Source organism: Grammomys surdaster, unplaced genomic scaffold (genome assembly GCF_004785775.1).
Source record: "Grammomys surdaster isolate TR1022 unplaced genomic scaffold, NIH_TR_1.0 125357, whole genome shotgun sequence".
Lineage (NCBI taxonomy): Eukaryota > Metazoa > Chordata > Mammalia > Rodentia > Muridae > Grammomys > Grammomys surdaster.
In genome coordinates this window covers 76,104-91,014 of record NW_021620229.1, presented here as the reverse complement: position 1 = coordinate 91,014, position 14,911 = coordinate 76,104, and the positions used below count along the sequence as shown (strand labels likewise).

General features: G+C 38.0%; 1 protein-coding gene across 4 annotated transcripts in view; it reads right to left on the bottom strand.

Annotated features, from left to right (window-relative positions):
- Cab39l (calcium binding protein 39 like) overlaps positions 1-14,911 on the bottom strand; it is a 107,876-nt gene that overhangs the window by 46,133 nt on the left and 46,832 nt on the right. For all 4 annotated transcript variants that reach the window (XM_028785884.1, XM_028785885.1, XM_028785883.1 and 1 more), the window contains 2 exons: positions 12,541-12,682; positions 9,846-10,010 (listed from right to left, as the gene is read on the bottom strand). In XM_028785884.1, coding sequence (XP_028641717.1) covers positions 9,846-10,010; positions 12,541-12,651 — 276 coding nt within the window. In that variant the 5' untranslated portion in view covers positions 12,652-12,682. The remainder of the gene's footprint in view (positions 1-9,845; positions 10,011-12,540; positions 12,683-14,911) is intronic.

The window sequence follows — 14,911 nt, the reverse complement described above, 5'->3', positions numbered from 1 at the left end:
AGAGAGAGAGAGAGAGAGAGAGAGAGAGAGAGAGAGAGAGAGAGAGAATATGAGAATATGACTGAATTGGGGGCTGAAGAGATGGCTCAGTAGTTACGAGCACTGAAGGCACTTCCACAGGTTCAATGGCAAGCACTCACATGGTTGCTCGTAATCACCTGTAGCTCCAGTCCTAAAGGACCTAACATCCTCCTCTGTGGGCACCACACATACATAGTGTAAAATCATACAGGCAGGTAAAGCATCCATACACAGAAAAAAAGATGTTTTTTTAAAAAACCAACCATCCAAACCAACATAAACAACTTCTGTTCATAAGAAGATTCTGTTAGTAAGATTAAAACATAGGATACAGAGTGAGAAAAATGCTGAAAGCCACATCTACCAAAACAGATCAGTATCTAGAGTACACAGACCTAATTAGTGAAGTCATGGAAAGATACTTTGCCAAAGAGGCCATACAGTTAGCTGAACACAGACACATTAATGATGTTCAACATCAGGAACCTTCAGGAATTACACGGTGAAACCACAGTGAGTTATGCATTACCCATTCTAACAGATCTATCAGAATGGTTGAAATGAAAATTGAAGACAACAGGAAACACTAGCAAAGGTAAAAAGCACACTCACACTGTGATGGAAATGTAAAGCACGGGACAGTGACATGGCTCAATGGGTAAGATGAAGAGGACACAAGTTTGATACTGGGAACCCATAGTAAGAGAGAACCAAGTCCAGAAAGTTGTCCTCTGACCTTCATACTATTAAGCCATCGAAAGTGGGCTTGTGCACACATGCAATGATAGCAATGAACACAATGTATTAAAAAGGAATTGTAAAATAATACAACAAGTCTGTAAAAAAATTAATACTTTAATAATACTTAATACTTAAAATTAATACTTTTGTAATTATTTAATAATTATGTAAATATTTAATAGTACTTAATTAATACTTAATTAATACTTAAAATTAATACTTTCGTAAGAAACAAAACACATCGGGCAGTGGTGGCGCATGCCTTTAATCCCAGCACTTGGGAGGCAGAGGCAGGTGGATTTCTGAGTTCGAGGCCAGTGTGGTCTACAGAGTGAGTTCCAGGACAGTCAGGACTACACAGAGAAACCCTGTCTCGAAAAAATAAACAAAGAAACAAAACAAACAAACAACAAAAACAAACAAAACAAGAAACAAAACACATAACTACTCTACCAGCAAGATGTCACTCAAGACATTCATGACAGAGAAAGAAGCACATGAGTTACATGGCCATGATTCTCATATAGTAGTCAGAGTTGGAAATAGCCCAGAAATTCTTCAGCTGTCAAATGGTAAACAAACTGTGGTCAACTATGCTAAAAACTACTTATTAGTCAGCAATCAAAGCAAAGTGTAGATATTTAGTTTACTAAACAGGATGGCATCTATATGAGATTTTCTGAAATAACATGCTATAGAATGGAGAACAGTCTAGAACATCTGGAAGTCAGGGATGTGGTGGTGATGCATAAGAGAAGTGGGTGTAACTAGAAAGTGGCACAAGGAGAGATTCTTGTGGGAATGGAACAGATCTACTTCATCATGTTACCAATATGGATACCCTGGCTGTGTTACAGTTGGGCAGGATGTTACTCTTAGGAAGTGCAGGAAAATGCAGGAGATTTTCTGACCCATTCCTTACAACTGCAAATAATCAATAATTATAATTATTCCAAAACAAAGGGTTAAACTTTTAAAAGACTTTTTTTTGTTTATCAGCATTTTTTTGTTTTTAAGAATAACAACATTTAGTATCAGTTTACACAGACAAAAAGAACTTTACCCCAGCTGCTACAGTAGAGAGTTAGCAACAACTGCTGGGTATGGTAGCTCACAATGCAATCCTAGTACTCAGGAGGCTGAGGCAGGAGGACTGAATTTCAAGAGTAGCTTGGGCTACACAGTGAGTTCCAGACCACCTTGGGCTATACAGTAAGATTCTGCCTCAAGAAATCAAAACAGCAGCAAAATAACCAAACAGTGAGTTAGTAACAATGAATATGTTGTCCAAGCCTGACAACTGAGTTCAATCCTGGGACCTGTAAAGTGAAAGCAGAGAACCGACTTCTGCAAATCGTCCTCTGATCTCCATGCCCTGTCTGTGGCACACACAATTCAAATAAACAAAATGAGAAATGCGGCCTAACAATCTGGTAGAAATAAAAAACTGAAACATCAAAATGTCAGCAATGATTAAATATACAAAATATCCTGTCTGTTACTGTCATTTTCTTTAATAGAGAGAAATATTAAAAAATTAGGGTAAGAAGAAGAAAAGAAGGTAGAAAAATTAAGGACTGAGGAGACAGGGAAATAACAAGCTAGCACTATGAAAGCAAATTATTTCTTCCTTTAAAGGAAGTCATCATACTCAAATGCAAATTTTCATTAAAAAGTGAATCTTGGGACCCTGTGATGTACCTGGGGGAGGGTGCTTGCTTGCCATGCCTGAACCCTGTCCCACCCCCAATATAGGAAGGAAGCACTTCCGAACCAGTGGTGTTATATTTTTAAAATCTTAAAAAAATGATCATAGTGTCTGAATTTAATTTATGAGGATTGTAAATACTATACTTGTTCTATAAAAGAGGCATATCTATCAGTATAAACATAGTTTTAAATGAAAATAATTCTGTGGTGTTCAAATCTTCTTAGATGCAACAGGGCAATACTGCAGAATCCATACCAGCCCTGCTTGAAATGTCTTAAGACTGTGTTTTTCATACCTCCCAGTAAAATGCCACAGGACCATTTCCATATGGCATTCCAGTGAACAGCAGCCATGAAGCACCACAGAGCTCCATCCAACTTTTACACAGAGGAAACCATTCTTCTAGTTTATTAGCAAACATATGCAGAGGTAGAGGGAGCCCCTGTGGGTAACAGGAGCAGTTCTGCTGCTAGAGAACACTCTCATACCAGACCAGAGGGTCCAGATGTAGAGGATTAGAGAAGAGAAAACCACAAAAGGTTGATTGTAAAGAAGCCACATCCAGAAATAAACTAAAAATTAATGCGTAATTTGTGATTGCACATTATGTAGTTAATAAATTTTCACCCTGAAAAAACATCGTTGGCTGGCAAACTTTTGGTAAGACGGCCATTTTTACTATGTTAATCCTACTGATCCAGAACATGGGAGATATTTCCATCTTCTGCGGTCTTTGCTTTCTTTCTTCAGAGACTTGAAGTTCTTGTCAAATAGACCTTTCACTTACTTGGTTAGAGTCACACCAAGGTATTTTATAATATTTGTGATTACTATAAAGGGTGTGGCTTCCTTAATTTCTTTCTCAGTCCGTTTATCCTTTGTGTAGAGGAAGGCTACTGATTTGAGTTAATCTTATATCTAGCCATTTTGATGAAGTTGTTTATCAGGTATAGGAGTTCTCTGTTGGAATTTTTGGGGTCACTTAAGTATACTATCGTATCATCTGCAAGTAGTGATATTTCGACTTCTTTCTGTCCAATTTGCATCACTTTGACCACTTTTTGTGGTTTAATTGCTCTAGCTAGAACTTCAAGAACTATACTGAATAGATAGGAAGAAAGTGGGCAGCCTTGTCTAGTTCTTGATTTTAGTGGCATTGCTTCGAGTTTCTCTCCATTTAATTTGATGTTGGCTGCTCGTTTGCTATATACTGCTTTTATTATGTTTAGGTATGTGCCTTTAATTCCTGATCTTTCTAAGACTTTTATCATGAAGGAGTGCTATCTTTTGTCAAAGGCCTTTTCAGCATTTAATGAGAAGATCACATGATTTTTTTTCTTTGAGTTGGTTTATATAGTGGATTACGTTGATGGATTTCTGCATGTTGAACAATCCTTGTATCCCTGGGAGAAGCCTACTTGATTGTGGTGAATGATCATTTTGATGTGTTCTTGGATTCAATCTTCGAGAATTTTATTGAGTATTTTTGCATCGATATTCATAAGCAAAATTGATCTGATGTTCTCTTTGCTGCGTCTTTGTGTGGTTTAGTTATCAGTGTAACTGTAGCTTCATAGAACAAATTAGGTAGTGTTTCTTCTGTTTCTATTTTGTGGAATAGTTTATTCTTGTGGTCTATGAAACTGGAGTCTGTAGATACTACTTATCCCTGGCTTTTCAGGTGGCTATCCTTACTCTTGACTTGAAATTCCTTTGCTTACATCCTCTGGTTGACAGTAGCTTCTATCACTTGGATCACTAGGTTTACAGTAATAAGAAATGATCACTAGATTACAGTGCAGTTTCTTGCCACTTCGAGCTGCTTTCTCATATAGCCTGAACACTTTAACCCCTTGATTTCACATCAACATGCCTTACAAGATATAAAATGACATAAAGCTGTGTCTTGAATACTGGCCAAACCTCAAAACACACAGCACTGTGTTTGATCCTGAGCCCACAATATAATAGGCCCTGCTATTTTAGTCATAAGTCCCATTTTTTTTTCCTTTTGTAAGATAGGGTCTCACTGTGATCCTGCTCTTGCCTGGCACTCAATATGAACACTAGGCTAGCCTCTAACTGAGTTCAGGTGTTTCTTCCATCTGAATACTGGTACTAAAGAATAAGATGGAGCCACCAGTTACAAAACTGTGCTATTTCATTGTTTTTCAGAGAGAAAACAGTAGAATTTCTATTTGTCTTTCTTGAGGGAGCACTGTCAGAAGCTGACCTTGCTGCTGGAAACAGGGGCTCCTAGGGCAATGTCAGGAAGCAGGTACAGAACTGCATATGGAAAACCCATATTCTAGGGCTCTGATCTGGTGCCAGTGGATCCTTTACAATAATCTGCAGTATAGAGGCTCACTCCAGTTTCCCCCAAAAGAAAGAGCATGCTGCAATCCCCTTGCTAGTACATGGAAGGTCAGCATCATCACCACAAAGAGGGTGTGGGAGGTCACTGTCCTCCAATCTGTACTCCAAGATTCTCTGTAGGACCTCTCAGACAGGTGATGTTCCTCTGACTGAGATGCTGGCAACTGCTCTGGACACCATGTGACCACTCTCTTCTTATTTAACTTCTCAACCTTCACAGTCCAGAGGCAGCCCACAGTCTAAATGACTGAAGGAAGGGCTTTCCTGGTTCCCATTGTTCTTTTCCTTCACTTACTACCAGAGTGTTGCTCAAACTTCCCATCTGACTAAGACAGTGTCCAGTTTCTGTTCTCACTTACTCTCTTCATGGTGCTCCAGCACTTCCTCCAAAGTGGCCTGTTCTAATGGGGTGCAAGAAATGTCTGGAGCTTCTGGAGGGAAAGCTATGTGTGTCAGCTTTCCTTGGCTTCTAGCAGTCTTTCTGAACCCAGGAAAGGTGGGTTCCTCCCTTCTTTGACCTCATAATATACTCAGATGGCTTTTTTCTGTCAGCAAAGTTAAGGTTTAAAGGATTAGATAAGAAATTATGACTGAGTATGAGATTTCTTTTTTAAACTCAGCTCTGTCTCTTAACTAACTAGCAGCAGAACCCTCTACTTTTTTTTCCCCTTTCCCCACAGATCTCTTTCTTCTGGATTCTTGAAGGAGAAATGAATCTGTCACACAGACTCCTTAGTTGCTCATGTCATGTGTGATATCACTGCCCCTACAAACACACTGCTGTCAGTGGGAAGTCTGAATCTCTTGGTCCCAGGTTTCAGACTCTGTTACCATCTTGCTCCAGCAGCTGGTATTGTCTTACCATGCTGAAGTAGAGAAGCATCTAGTGTCCTTCACACAGCACACACTGCTGACACCAATCCCTATAAAAGGTTCAGGGATAACAATGGTGAAGTCCAGCTCCATGTGAAACAACTTCAATCTTCAATCAACAGTCTTCTTTTCCTTACACTCCTTCCTTTGGTGCTGTTCCCAAGGTGTCTCTTTCCCTGTCCCAAAAGTTTCTCTTCTCAACTTCCTATCCTATTAGCCTTCCACTAAAGGAGACATCACTCCCACTTCTGTTACCATTCTCTGCAGGAGAATCTAAGTCCATTGCTTTCCCTCTGGCCATTGTCCAGGACTGCATACAACTTGCCTCACACCCTCCAACAGGAATTCTAAACCAAGTCTATGTTGTTCTTCTTCTTCTCCCACCTCTCTACAGGGAATGCTTCCTGGGTTATCTGGCAAGAGCAGCTCATCCCTCAAAGAGTAATTTTCCCTCCAAGTTATAAAAATCAGAAATGCTAGTCAAATGACTGTAGCTCTTCAAAGACACATGGTGAGAGGTTTTCACTTTTGGAAATGCTATGATCATCGCTCAAAAGAGCCTGAATTGTCTAGTAAACTATTTATTAATTCCTTAAAAACGGCATATTGTACGTGCTCTCCCCCACAACCTCTGTCACAGATTTCTAAGTAGCTCTAGCTAGCCTAATATGATCCTCCTATCTGAATTCTGAGGTTATATAGGTGTGTACTACCATGACTGGCTAGAATACCTTCTTTTATTCTATCCTACCTACCAACCAATAAACTGAAGATTAGCCTAGTTTTCAGAGGGTTGATGAAAGGAGCATGACCAAGGATAGGCACAGCACAGCATGTACAAAATGCTATATAACACTGCTGAAAGGGAGGAGTGCTCCAAAGAAAATTCCAGGTACCTCATGGCTTTGTTTAGCAGTAGCTCAGCTGGAGGAAATGTAGTCCTAGCATCCAAAGTACAAATGAGAGACAGGGGTTGGGGGTTCTGTGCAGTTAGGATAAACTTTGAAATCAGGAAAAATTTTATCAAGCTGTCATCAGCTTAAATTGATATTCTGTCTCAAGAAGGAAAATTGTTGCCTATAGTCTGCTGAGCCTTGCCTGCAGTTCAGAGAGTTGCACAGCACATTCTTGTAAGCAGGCTAAAAATGCTGGTGATCCTGCCTCCTTCCTCACAGTACTGTGTGCAGTTAATGGGATATTACAAATCTAACTGTCCCCAGTTTAAATGTTTCTCATTCATTCATTCATTCATTCATTCATTCATTCATTCAAGCAAACATATTCACGTATTAGGGTCAGAGGAGGAGAACAGCTGCACGTGCTGAGTGTCTCGTTTATTCATATGTCCTAGGCCTTGTACCTTACAGAAGGAGAGATAAAGTTAAGAATCTCATTCATTCATATGTCCTAGGCCTTGTACCTTACAGAAGGAGAGATAAAATTAAGAACCATATGCTACTCATTATTGCAGTAAGAACCTCAGAGTGACATTGTTTGCCTATTTATTTTTTGTTGTTTTAAGACAGTGTCTCACTATGTAGCTCGGTGGCCTAGAACTCACCTAGTTTCTTACTAGGTAGAGAAACTAGGTCACTTTCTCTTGGCAGGCATTAGTTGGTTATACATTGTCTCATGCAGTTCCCCTCCACGTTAGCATGTCAGTTGTTACTGCTCAGAGCTTTATTCTTCCTATTGCACTCTTAGCACTCTGATCCTGTTGTTTTATGCCACTGCACCTGATGTCCTATTGTCTCTGAATCTTCAAAGCACCTCTCCTCCAGCATCCCACTATAAACTAGGCTTATCTTTAACTAATTCAAGCAAATCAATGGTAATAATAACTTACAATGTGGCTACTCTCAGTAAATATACAAAACAATAAGACAAAAATAGAATTGTTATCCAAGAACGAGGACTCTTTTTCTTACTCAAGGCTACTGCTCAACAACATCTAAAACGAATAAAGATGAGTCTGCTAACTGCTCACCGGGCAAACAGGACTGCCACTCAAGTCTGACTAACTGAGTTGCATCCCAGGTAGGAAAAGAGAATCAACTTTTGAAAGATGTCACCTACTTTCCACACGTGAGCCACGTTATTTGTGGCCCTGCAAATACACACACCACTACCATCCCCCAATGATAATGATGATGATGATAATAAACAAAAACTTCAAAGGTTATTATAAAACAATTTGGTTTGTATTTCATTTAGTTGGAAAGTAACTGAAAATACTCTGACATTTTTATACACTGCATTTATATTTAGTTTCCATAGGATGTAACATATATATGCATGTCTTTCACATAGTTTAATAGTGACAGAGTGATGAGAGTTGTTGCCATTGCTCTAGATAGCTGAGAAGATCTGGGTTAAAAGTTAATTTACTGGCTGTACAATCAGCAGTAGAGGCTGGACTCCAGTTACCTGCATCACCATGTCAAATATTTTCCACCATGACAAGCTTCTACTATGTTCATAAACTCAATCAAAGAAATACTTAAGTATATGAACATAGTTTTTAAAAGTATACGTTGATTCCATGAATACCCAGTTTAAAAAGAAAATGGGAATAAGATGGGAGCAGAGATTTAACAAGCCAAGTACACAGAAGAAAAGCAACTATGGGCTAGAAAATGTCAGCGAGAGAAACAGAATAAGGTAGAGAAAGACAGGGTATCTGAAAGGAGGAATGAGTTAAAGTCTGGGTCCTTTGAGGCCCTTCTCCAACGCACTCTGCTTTTACAATTCCACCAGTTTTGCTCTGCACATTTTCTATCTAATCTGTCCAGGAGCTATGCACTAGTATTTCACAGATCTCTAGAACCCTAACTTTATGTCAGCCCAATTACTGTAATTCATTTCCTTCTACTTGTCTGTGAATAACACCAAAAGCAATTCACTTAAAACTCTGTATAACTCTCATCTATGAAGATCATGGGATATGTTCTACTAGCTGAGCTGCCCTGTCTGGCCTCAGTCGGAGAGGAAGCACCTAGCCTCACAGAAACTTGAAGTGCCAGGCTTGGGGGATACCTGGAGGCAGGGCCCAGAGGAAAAGGGAAGGGGCAGGGGGAAAGTATTGTAGGAGGGGGTGACCAGCAGATGGTCAGGGAACAAGATGTAAAGTGAATAAACAAAACAATAACAACAACAACAACAATAATAATAAAAACCTGTCTAACTCCATCTATGAAAATCAATGAGAAACAAACACTTAAAAGGAACTACTAAGTATATTGGTAGAAAGAAAGCAAAAAAAGTAGGAAAACAGGATGACTACTGCCTAAACAGTAAATACACAAATCTTCCTATGTATGCAGTAAATAATAACATATAATAATGAAATGCTTATATTATATTTACTGCTTTTATTTATCTATTATTTAGGTAAATTAGCTTAAACTGCTTTCAAAATGATGCCAAAACACATTACCATACTGGCATTTAACAAATTATTGTTTTGGTATAATACATTAATGAGAAGACACTTCATAGATACTGTCTTTGAGTTCTAGCTACCACTTTAACTTTATAGCTTTGGGAAAATTACTTAAAATCCTGAATCTTGGGTTCTCTATCAATAACATGGGATGAATAGAGCCAGTGAGATGGCTCATTGAGGGAAGGGTTTTGTGTGGAAGCCTACGACCTGAGTTTGATCTCCTGATCCTACAAGGTGTAAGGAGAAAACCCACTCCCAAGAGCTGTCTTCTGACTTCCACATGTGAAAACACATGAAATCACAAACATATACACCAAGAAGTGAACACAATTTAAAATGAGATGAGTAATTAAGTATTTGCCATAAAGGTAGTTCTAAGAATTAACTTGTACGCATGAAATTGTACCTTGTACTCCAGTAACTATTATCTTTCTCTCTTGTGAACAGTGGTAGTCATTAACCTAGTTACACAAAACTTAACTACAGTACGCCCTTTTGCTTACTGTAAAGGATTTATGAAAGCTGTTACTATCATATGTGGACACTGATTGTTTTAAGTATGGACACTTAGAATTTACTGCTAAGAACCAGAAGAGACATCAGTCATTTTAGGTAAAAGGGGACTCTCATTGTTTACTCTCTAGAAGCAGGAGGGACATCCTTGTACAGGTCTTTCACCTCAAAGTCTATGAGCTGCAGGTCAGCTATGAGTGTCACCAGCAACCCACTGCTGTAGAGCTCCTGTGCCAGCTGAGCCACTGCTTCTGTGGGGGGCTCCTTGTCGTTTGTTCCACACAGAATTTCCTTCATTGCTTGCAGAGATTTTGACACTTCTTCTGAGGCCTATCGACCAGAAAGTATGTTAATAGTTAAAAAGGATACAAACTTTAGGTTTTAAGGAAGCAAACTGCTCCCCTCAACATGTATGGCACACACGCACGCGCGCACACAAACACGCACACACAGATACACATCCACTACCCACAGCAAAGATGATTTTCTGGCTATAAATAAAAAATAGCAGGAATACAAAAACACTGATAGAGATTGGTTTTTCTTAATCTTAAATAATGTTACTAAAATTTATATGAAAACATCCCTAATATTTCTTTTTAGACAATAAAACTGAAGTCTCAAGTAATATTCATATTTTTGGTAGAAACTAAAAAGAAAGTGTATTCTTGAAAATTCAATTGAGTGTTTTGAGGACTTACAAACTGCTACAAGTCTTAAATTAAGCCTCTGCTAAGGTTTTTCAATGGATTCCTACCCTCTTGATCTTCTAAAGGTTCAGCTATAAAATCCCAATTTGTCAAAACTTACAAGCTTGGACAACTTATTCATCCCACACAATCCTATGTTTTGTATTTGTAGAACTTAGACCAGTTTACTACAGTTTGGGAATAATGTGCGAACCCACCAAGGCAGAAGGTAGAGCAGTGTCAACGCTGGGGGAGTGGAAGATAAGGACTGACTGCTGATGAGTGTGGGCTTCTTTTGGGAATGGGAGACATGTTCTCAAATTAGATAGTGGTGATGGTTTCACAATCTTGTGAACTGTGAAAACCCAGGGCTGAGAAATTAAAAGGTATGAGAAATATCTCAAAAACCCTCGTTAAACTAGTACAATTGACAAAAGAAAGACTAATTTAGTTAACAGCTTATGTTTTTATTTGTAAAAAAGTATATTTTAGTTGACTTACCATTGAAGTATGACAGTAATCATAAATGAGATGAAAATGTGTGGAGTAAGACAAATTAGAAGATAATAACTTATGTCAGCATGGCACTACTTTTTAAAAGGCAGTTCTTAAATTCTTTAGCTTATTACAGGATTAAGAATAATTATAAAGAAAATCCCTCTGCTGTCAAAAATCCAAGTCAAGAGATCATATTTTCAGTACCCTGTCACCTTGAGTGAGCTTTTTACCCATATGCATGTCACAAAATGACAATAATTTGTATCTTAAATGTCCTCCAATGGTCCATGTGTTCAGTGGGGCATTCCTGGGGTGGTAGGACCGAATGGGAGGTCTCTTCTCTAGTCACTGGGAATATGCTTTTGAATAAGATTGTGGGATGGACCACATCACCTACTTTTTTTTCTGTCCTTTTCCATCCCAGCTGTGAGCTGTGTCACATACTCCCCACATGATGTGCTGTTTCTACCAGCAACCCCAGAGCAACGAGGCCAACTGACCGCAGACTCAAGTTTCCAAAACTCCAAGGACAAATCAACTCTCCCTTTTTATAAGCCGAAAACCTCAGGCATTTTGTTATACTGTCTACAATAACAATGGTTTTACTTTTCTCTAGATTTCACCTTTGTCTTACATCACTGCAGTTAGTCCCTCTAATTCTGAAACTTGAAGAGCACTTGTTCCCTTTCATGCTATGCTCCCTTCACTCAGTTTCCATCAGTGGAGCTTGTCTCTGTGGCTTCACGGAGGCAGCAGTTCAAGGGCCACCATCTCTACTGCTCCACTCATGGCTGCGCTGCAACTTCTTAGTCTTACTGTCTGTACATTTGCGAGCTGTTCTCACTGAGAAGCTATGAACTACAATGCAGTGTACATTCTCACATGGTTCTCCTGTGCATGTACATGGATGTGTCGGGTACCACTAGTGGGATTGTAGTATGCACATGTATATGTGCTTTGTCACTTACAACAGGCACAAGAAGTGCTTCTGCTCTTAATCCTTGTCAGCATCACTGTGAATGTGATTTAGGCTTAAATGGCCCTTTCCCAATTATTAATAAAAACTAGGAAGTTTTTGTTGTTTGCCATTTAGATTTATACATACATTATGAAGATTAATTTTAGTTCCTATTTGAACCAAAATTTGGCTCAATATCTCAATGAATATCAGAATCAGGACAAGACATTTCTCCAATTCCTGAGGGTTACAGTTTTATCACATACTTGGACAGAAGCATACTATGACTCTAAAGTCTTTATTTTATAACAGGTCACTTGACTTGAGTCGAGTCACTGCAGAGAGCCAAATATGTAGGACTTAAAATTCTTTCAAAAGAGTGAACAGAAGCTGCTCCCACCCCTCTGAGGAAGCCTCTTGGTCACTGTGAAATGAACGTGTGCCAGTTCTTTCTTTCATACCTCTGTAATACAATACAATAATAAAGCCCAGAGATCTTGAGGCTCTGACGTCTACAGAGACTTGGGGTGGGTTAGAGGCTTTGGACAGTGAACCAAAGGTTCAGTTTAACAGACCTAACAGTTACTAGCTGCATAAAACCTGCAACAACCTATGCACATAACAGGGACCACAGTTACCAATTCTTTATAAAGCTTTCACATGAGCTTCTCCTTGGAATACACACATTTTAATAAGGCTTTGTTTGGAACCATACCTTGTCTGTCTTTTTTTCTTGCTTTTCCAAAATGGCCAGGTTATCTTTCAGAATTTTGACAATTTCTGCTGGATTTTTGTGTGATTTACTAAACAAAGGCATTTTTTTCATGTATGAAAATCTCTTCTTCCAATATGGAACGCTAAAAAACAAATAAGCCAAGTTTTAAGAAAATGATAAACTGCTAACATGTCTAATTGTTCTATCATGGCATAAAGTAAGTTTTCAGTAACACCAGTTCATTAATTTGAAACATTAAACTGATCAAGTTGAGTTTCAAGTTTGATTTTAAATCTAAATTGATATAAACTATTTTAAGAAGTATTAAAAGCTTTACTTAAAAATAAGGATTTTATAAAGATGCAGAATATTTGTTGAGAAATAACTGGTACTTTAAAACAAAATGGGTTAGGATTCATATACTGTAAAAAAAAAATCAGTATGAAAAAAGTATTATGCCGGGTGGTGGTGGCACACACCTTTAATCCCAGCACTTGGTAGGCAGAGGCAGGCGGATTTCTGAGTTCGAAGGCTAGCCTGGTCTACAAAGTAAGTTCCAGGACAGCCAGGGCTACAAAGAGAAACCCTGTTTCGAAAAGCCAAAAAAAAAAAAAAAAGAAAAGAAAAAAGAAAAGAAAAAAGTATTGTACCAAGTACTAATATCAATTCATAACTACAATGTAAAATCTTAAAATCTCCACTGGCATGATAGAGGGTGAAGAGAGTGGACAAATTTTCAATTCTAAAGGCTGAGAGCATTTGTTACATAGACTAGAGAAATGGCTGTCACTGCCTGACTGCATTGAGAGAAGCAAATCTTGTAATGTAATAGAAGGTTTCTTTTAGTAAAAGAATATTCATTAATACTTCATGTATTAAAAACATGACAAATTACAGTAAAGGTCTCTATGACTCAAGCTCTCAGAGATGATGATTATCATCTGGAATACATTCCCTTTACAGTTTTTCTACACATACAATGATATGTTTAAGCAAAACTAGAATAACAGCAAGCATAATATTTGGCAATTTTCTCCACTTTTTTATACTCTGAACATCATTCTATAGGCATGTTTAGTTCTACCACAATTATTTAAATTTTATATAGTTATTTATGGGTAAAATATCTGTGAGGGTGGATTATGGGCATGTTTATGCCTTAGTGCATATGTGGAGGTCAGAGGTCAGTTTTCTTCTTTGACAGTGAGTTCTTGACAGAACTTTAGTCATCATATGGCTATGCTTTTAGCATACTGTCCCTATGTTGACAACATTTTTAACACCAATATCACATTATATCACATTATATAAATAGGCTATCATTTATTTTATCAGTACTTTATTGGTACACAAGAGAGATTTTTCATTTTTGCCTAACAAGTGACTTATTAACAATGATACAGCCAGCCTGGTCTACAGAGTGAGTTCTAGGACAGCCAGGGTTACATAGAGAAACCCTGTCTCGAAAAACAAAAAAAAACCCCAAAACCAAAAACCAAAAACCAAAAAAAACCCCCCAATGATGCAAATTAGTCAATGAAGAAATAGTATCAAACCTAAAGAGCACAGCGCTGACAGCAGCCCAGCCCCTGTCTGTTATAACTGTACCAAATCCCTCATCTCACTAGATTCCTATCTATTCCCAGTCTTTCCCCAGAATTTCTGCCACTTCTGTGAATTATCTTATATCTAATCAAAAATTCCTTCAAGTAACAAAACCAGTATCTGTTACCTGTAATTAAGAATTGTATTGGAAGACATAATTTAAATAGAAATCAAAACAATTGGTATGAACTTTGATGATAAACAGCAAATTTCAAAACATTTCATGCATTCAGAAGAGACTCCTCAATGCGGGCAGGATGTATAAGGTTGAACTTATTAACTCTGAGCCCAAGGGAAAGTTTGTATGTGCACACAAAATATTCAAATACATAAAAAATACATAAACATTAGAATGTTAAGATATGAAATGCATGTATAATCACTTTTTCTCTATGCAGCCTTACCTCACCAATAGAAAGAACTAGAACAGTAAGAATTTCACCTAGGAACTTCTGGACTTTAAAAGAGTACAAGTTATCCTATGGTGTAATATAAATGATATGTAAGTCCAATGACCACTTCTCTGTGTGGTTTTCTCTGCATCAGTATAACTCAAATATTAATTTACTGAAATTGTAAACATTTTCAGTACTTATATTTCTCAACTTTCACTTGCTTGTTGGTATATATATTTACACACTCACTATACAAGCTATGTTTCATTAGATTTTAAATAGAAACAATAAGTCACGTACATATGCACACACAGACACATACAAACACACACACACACACACACACACACACACACACACACACACACACA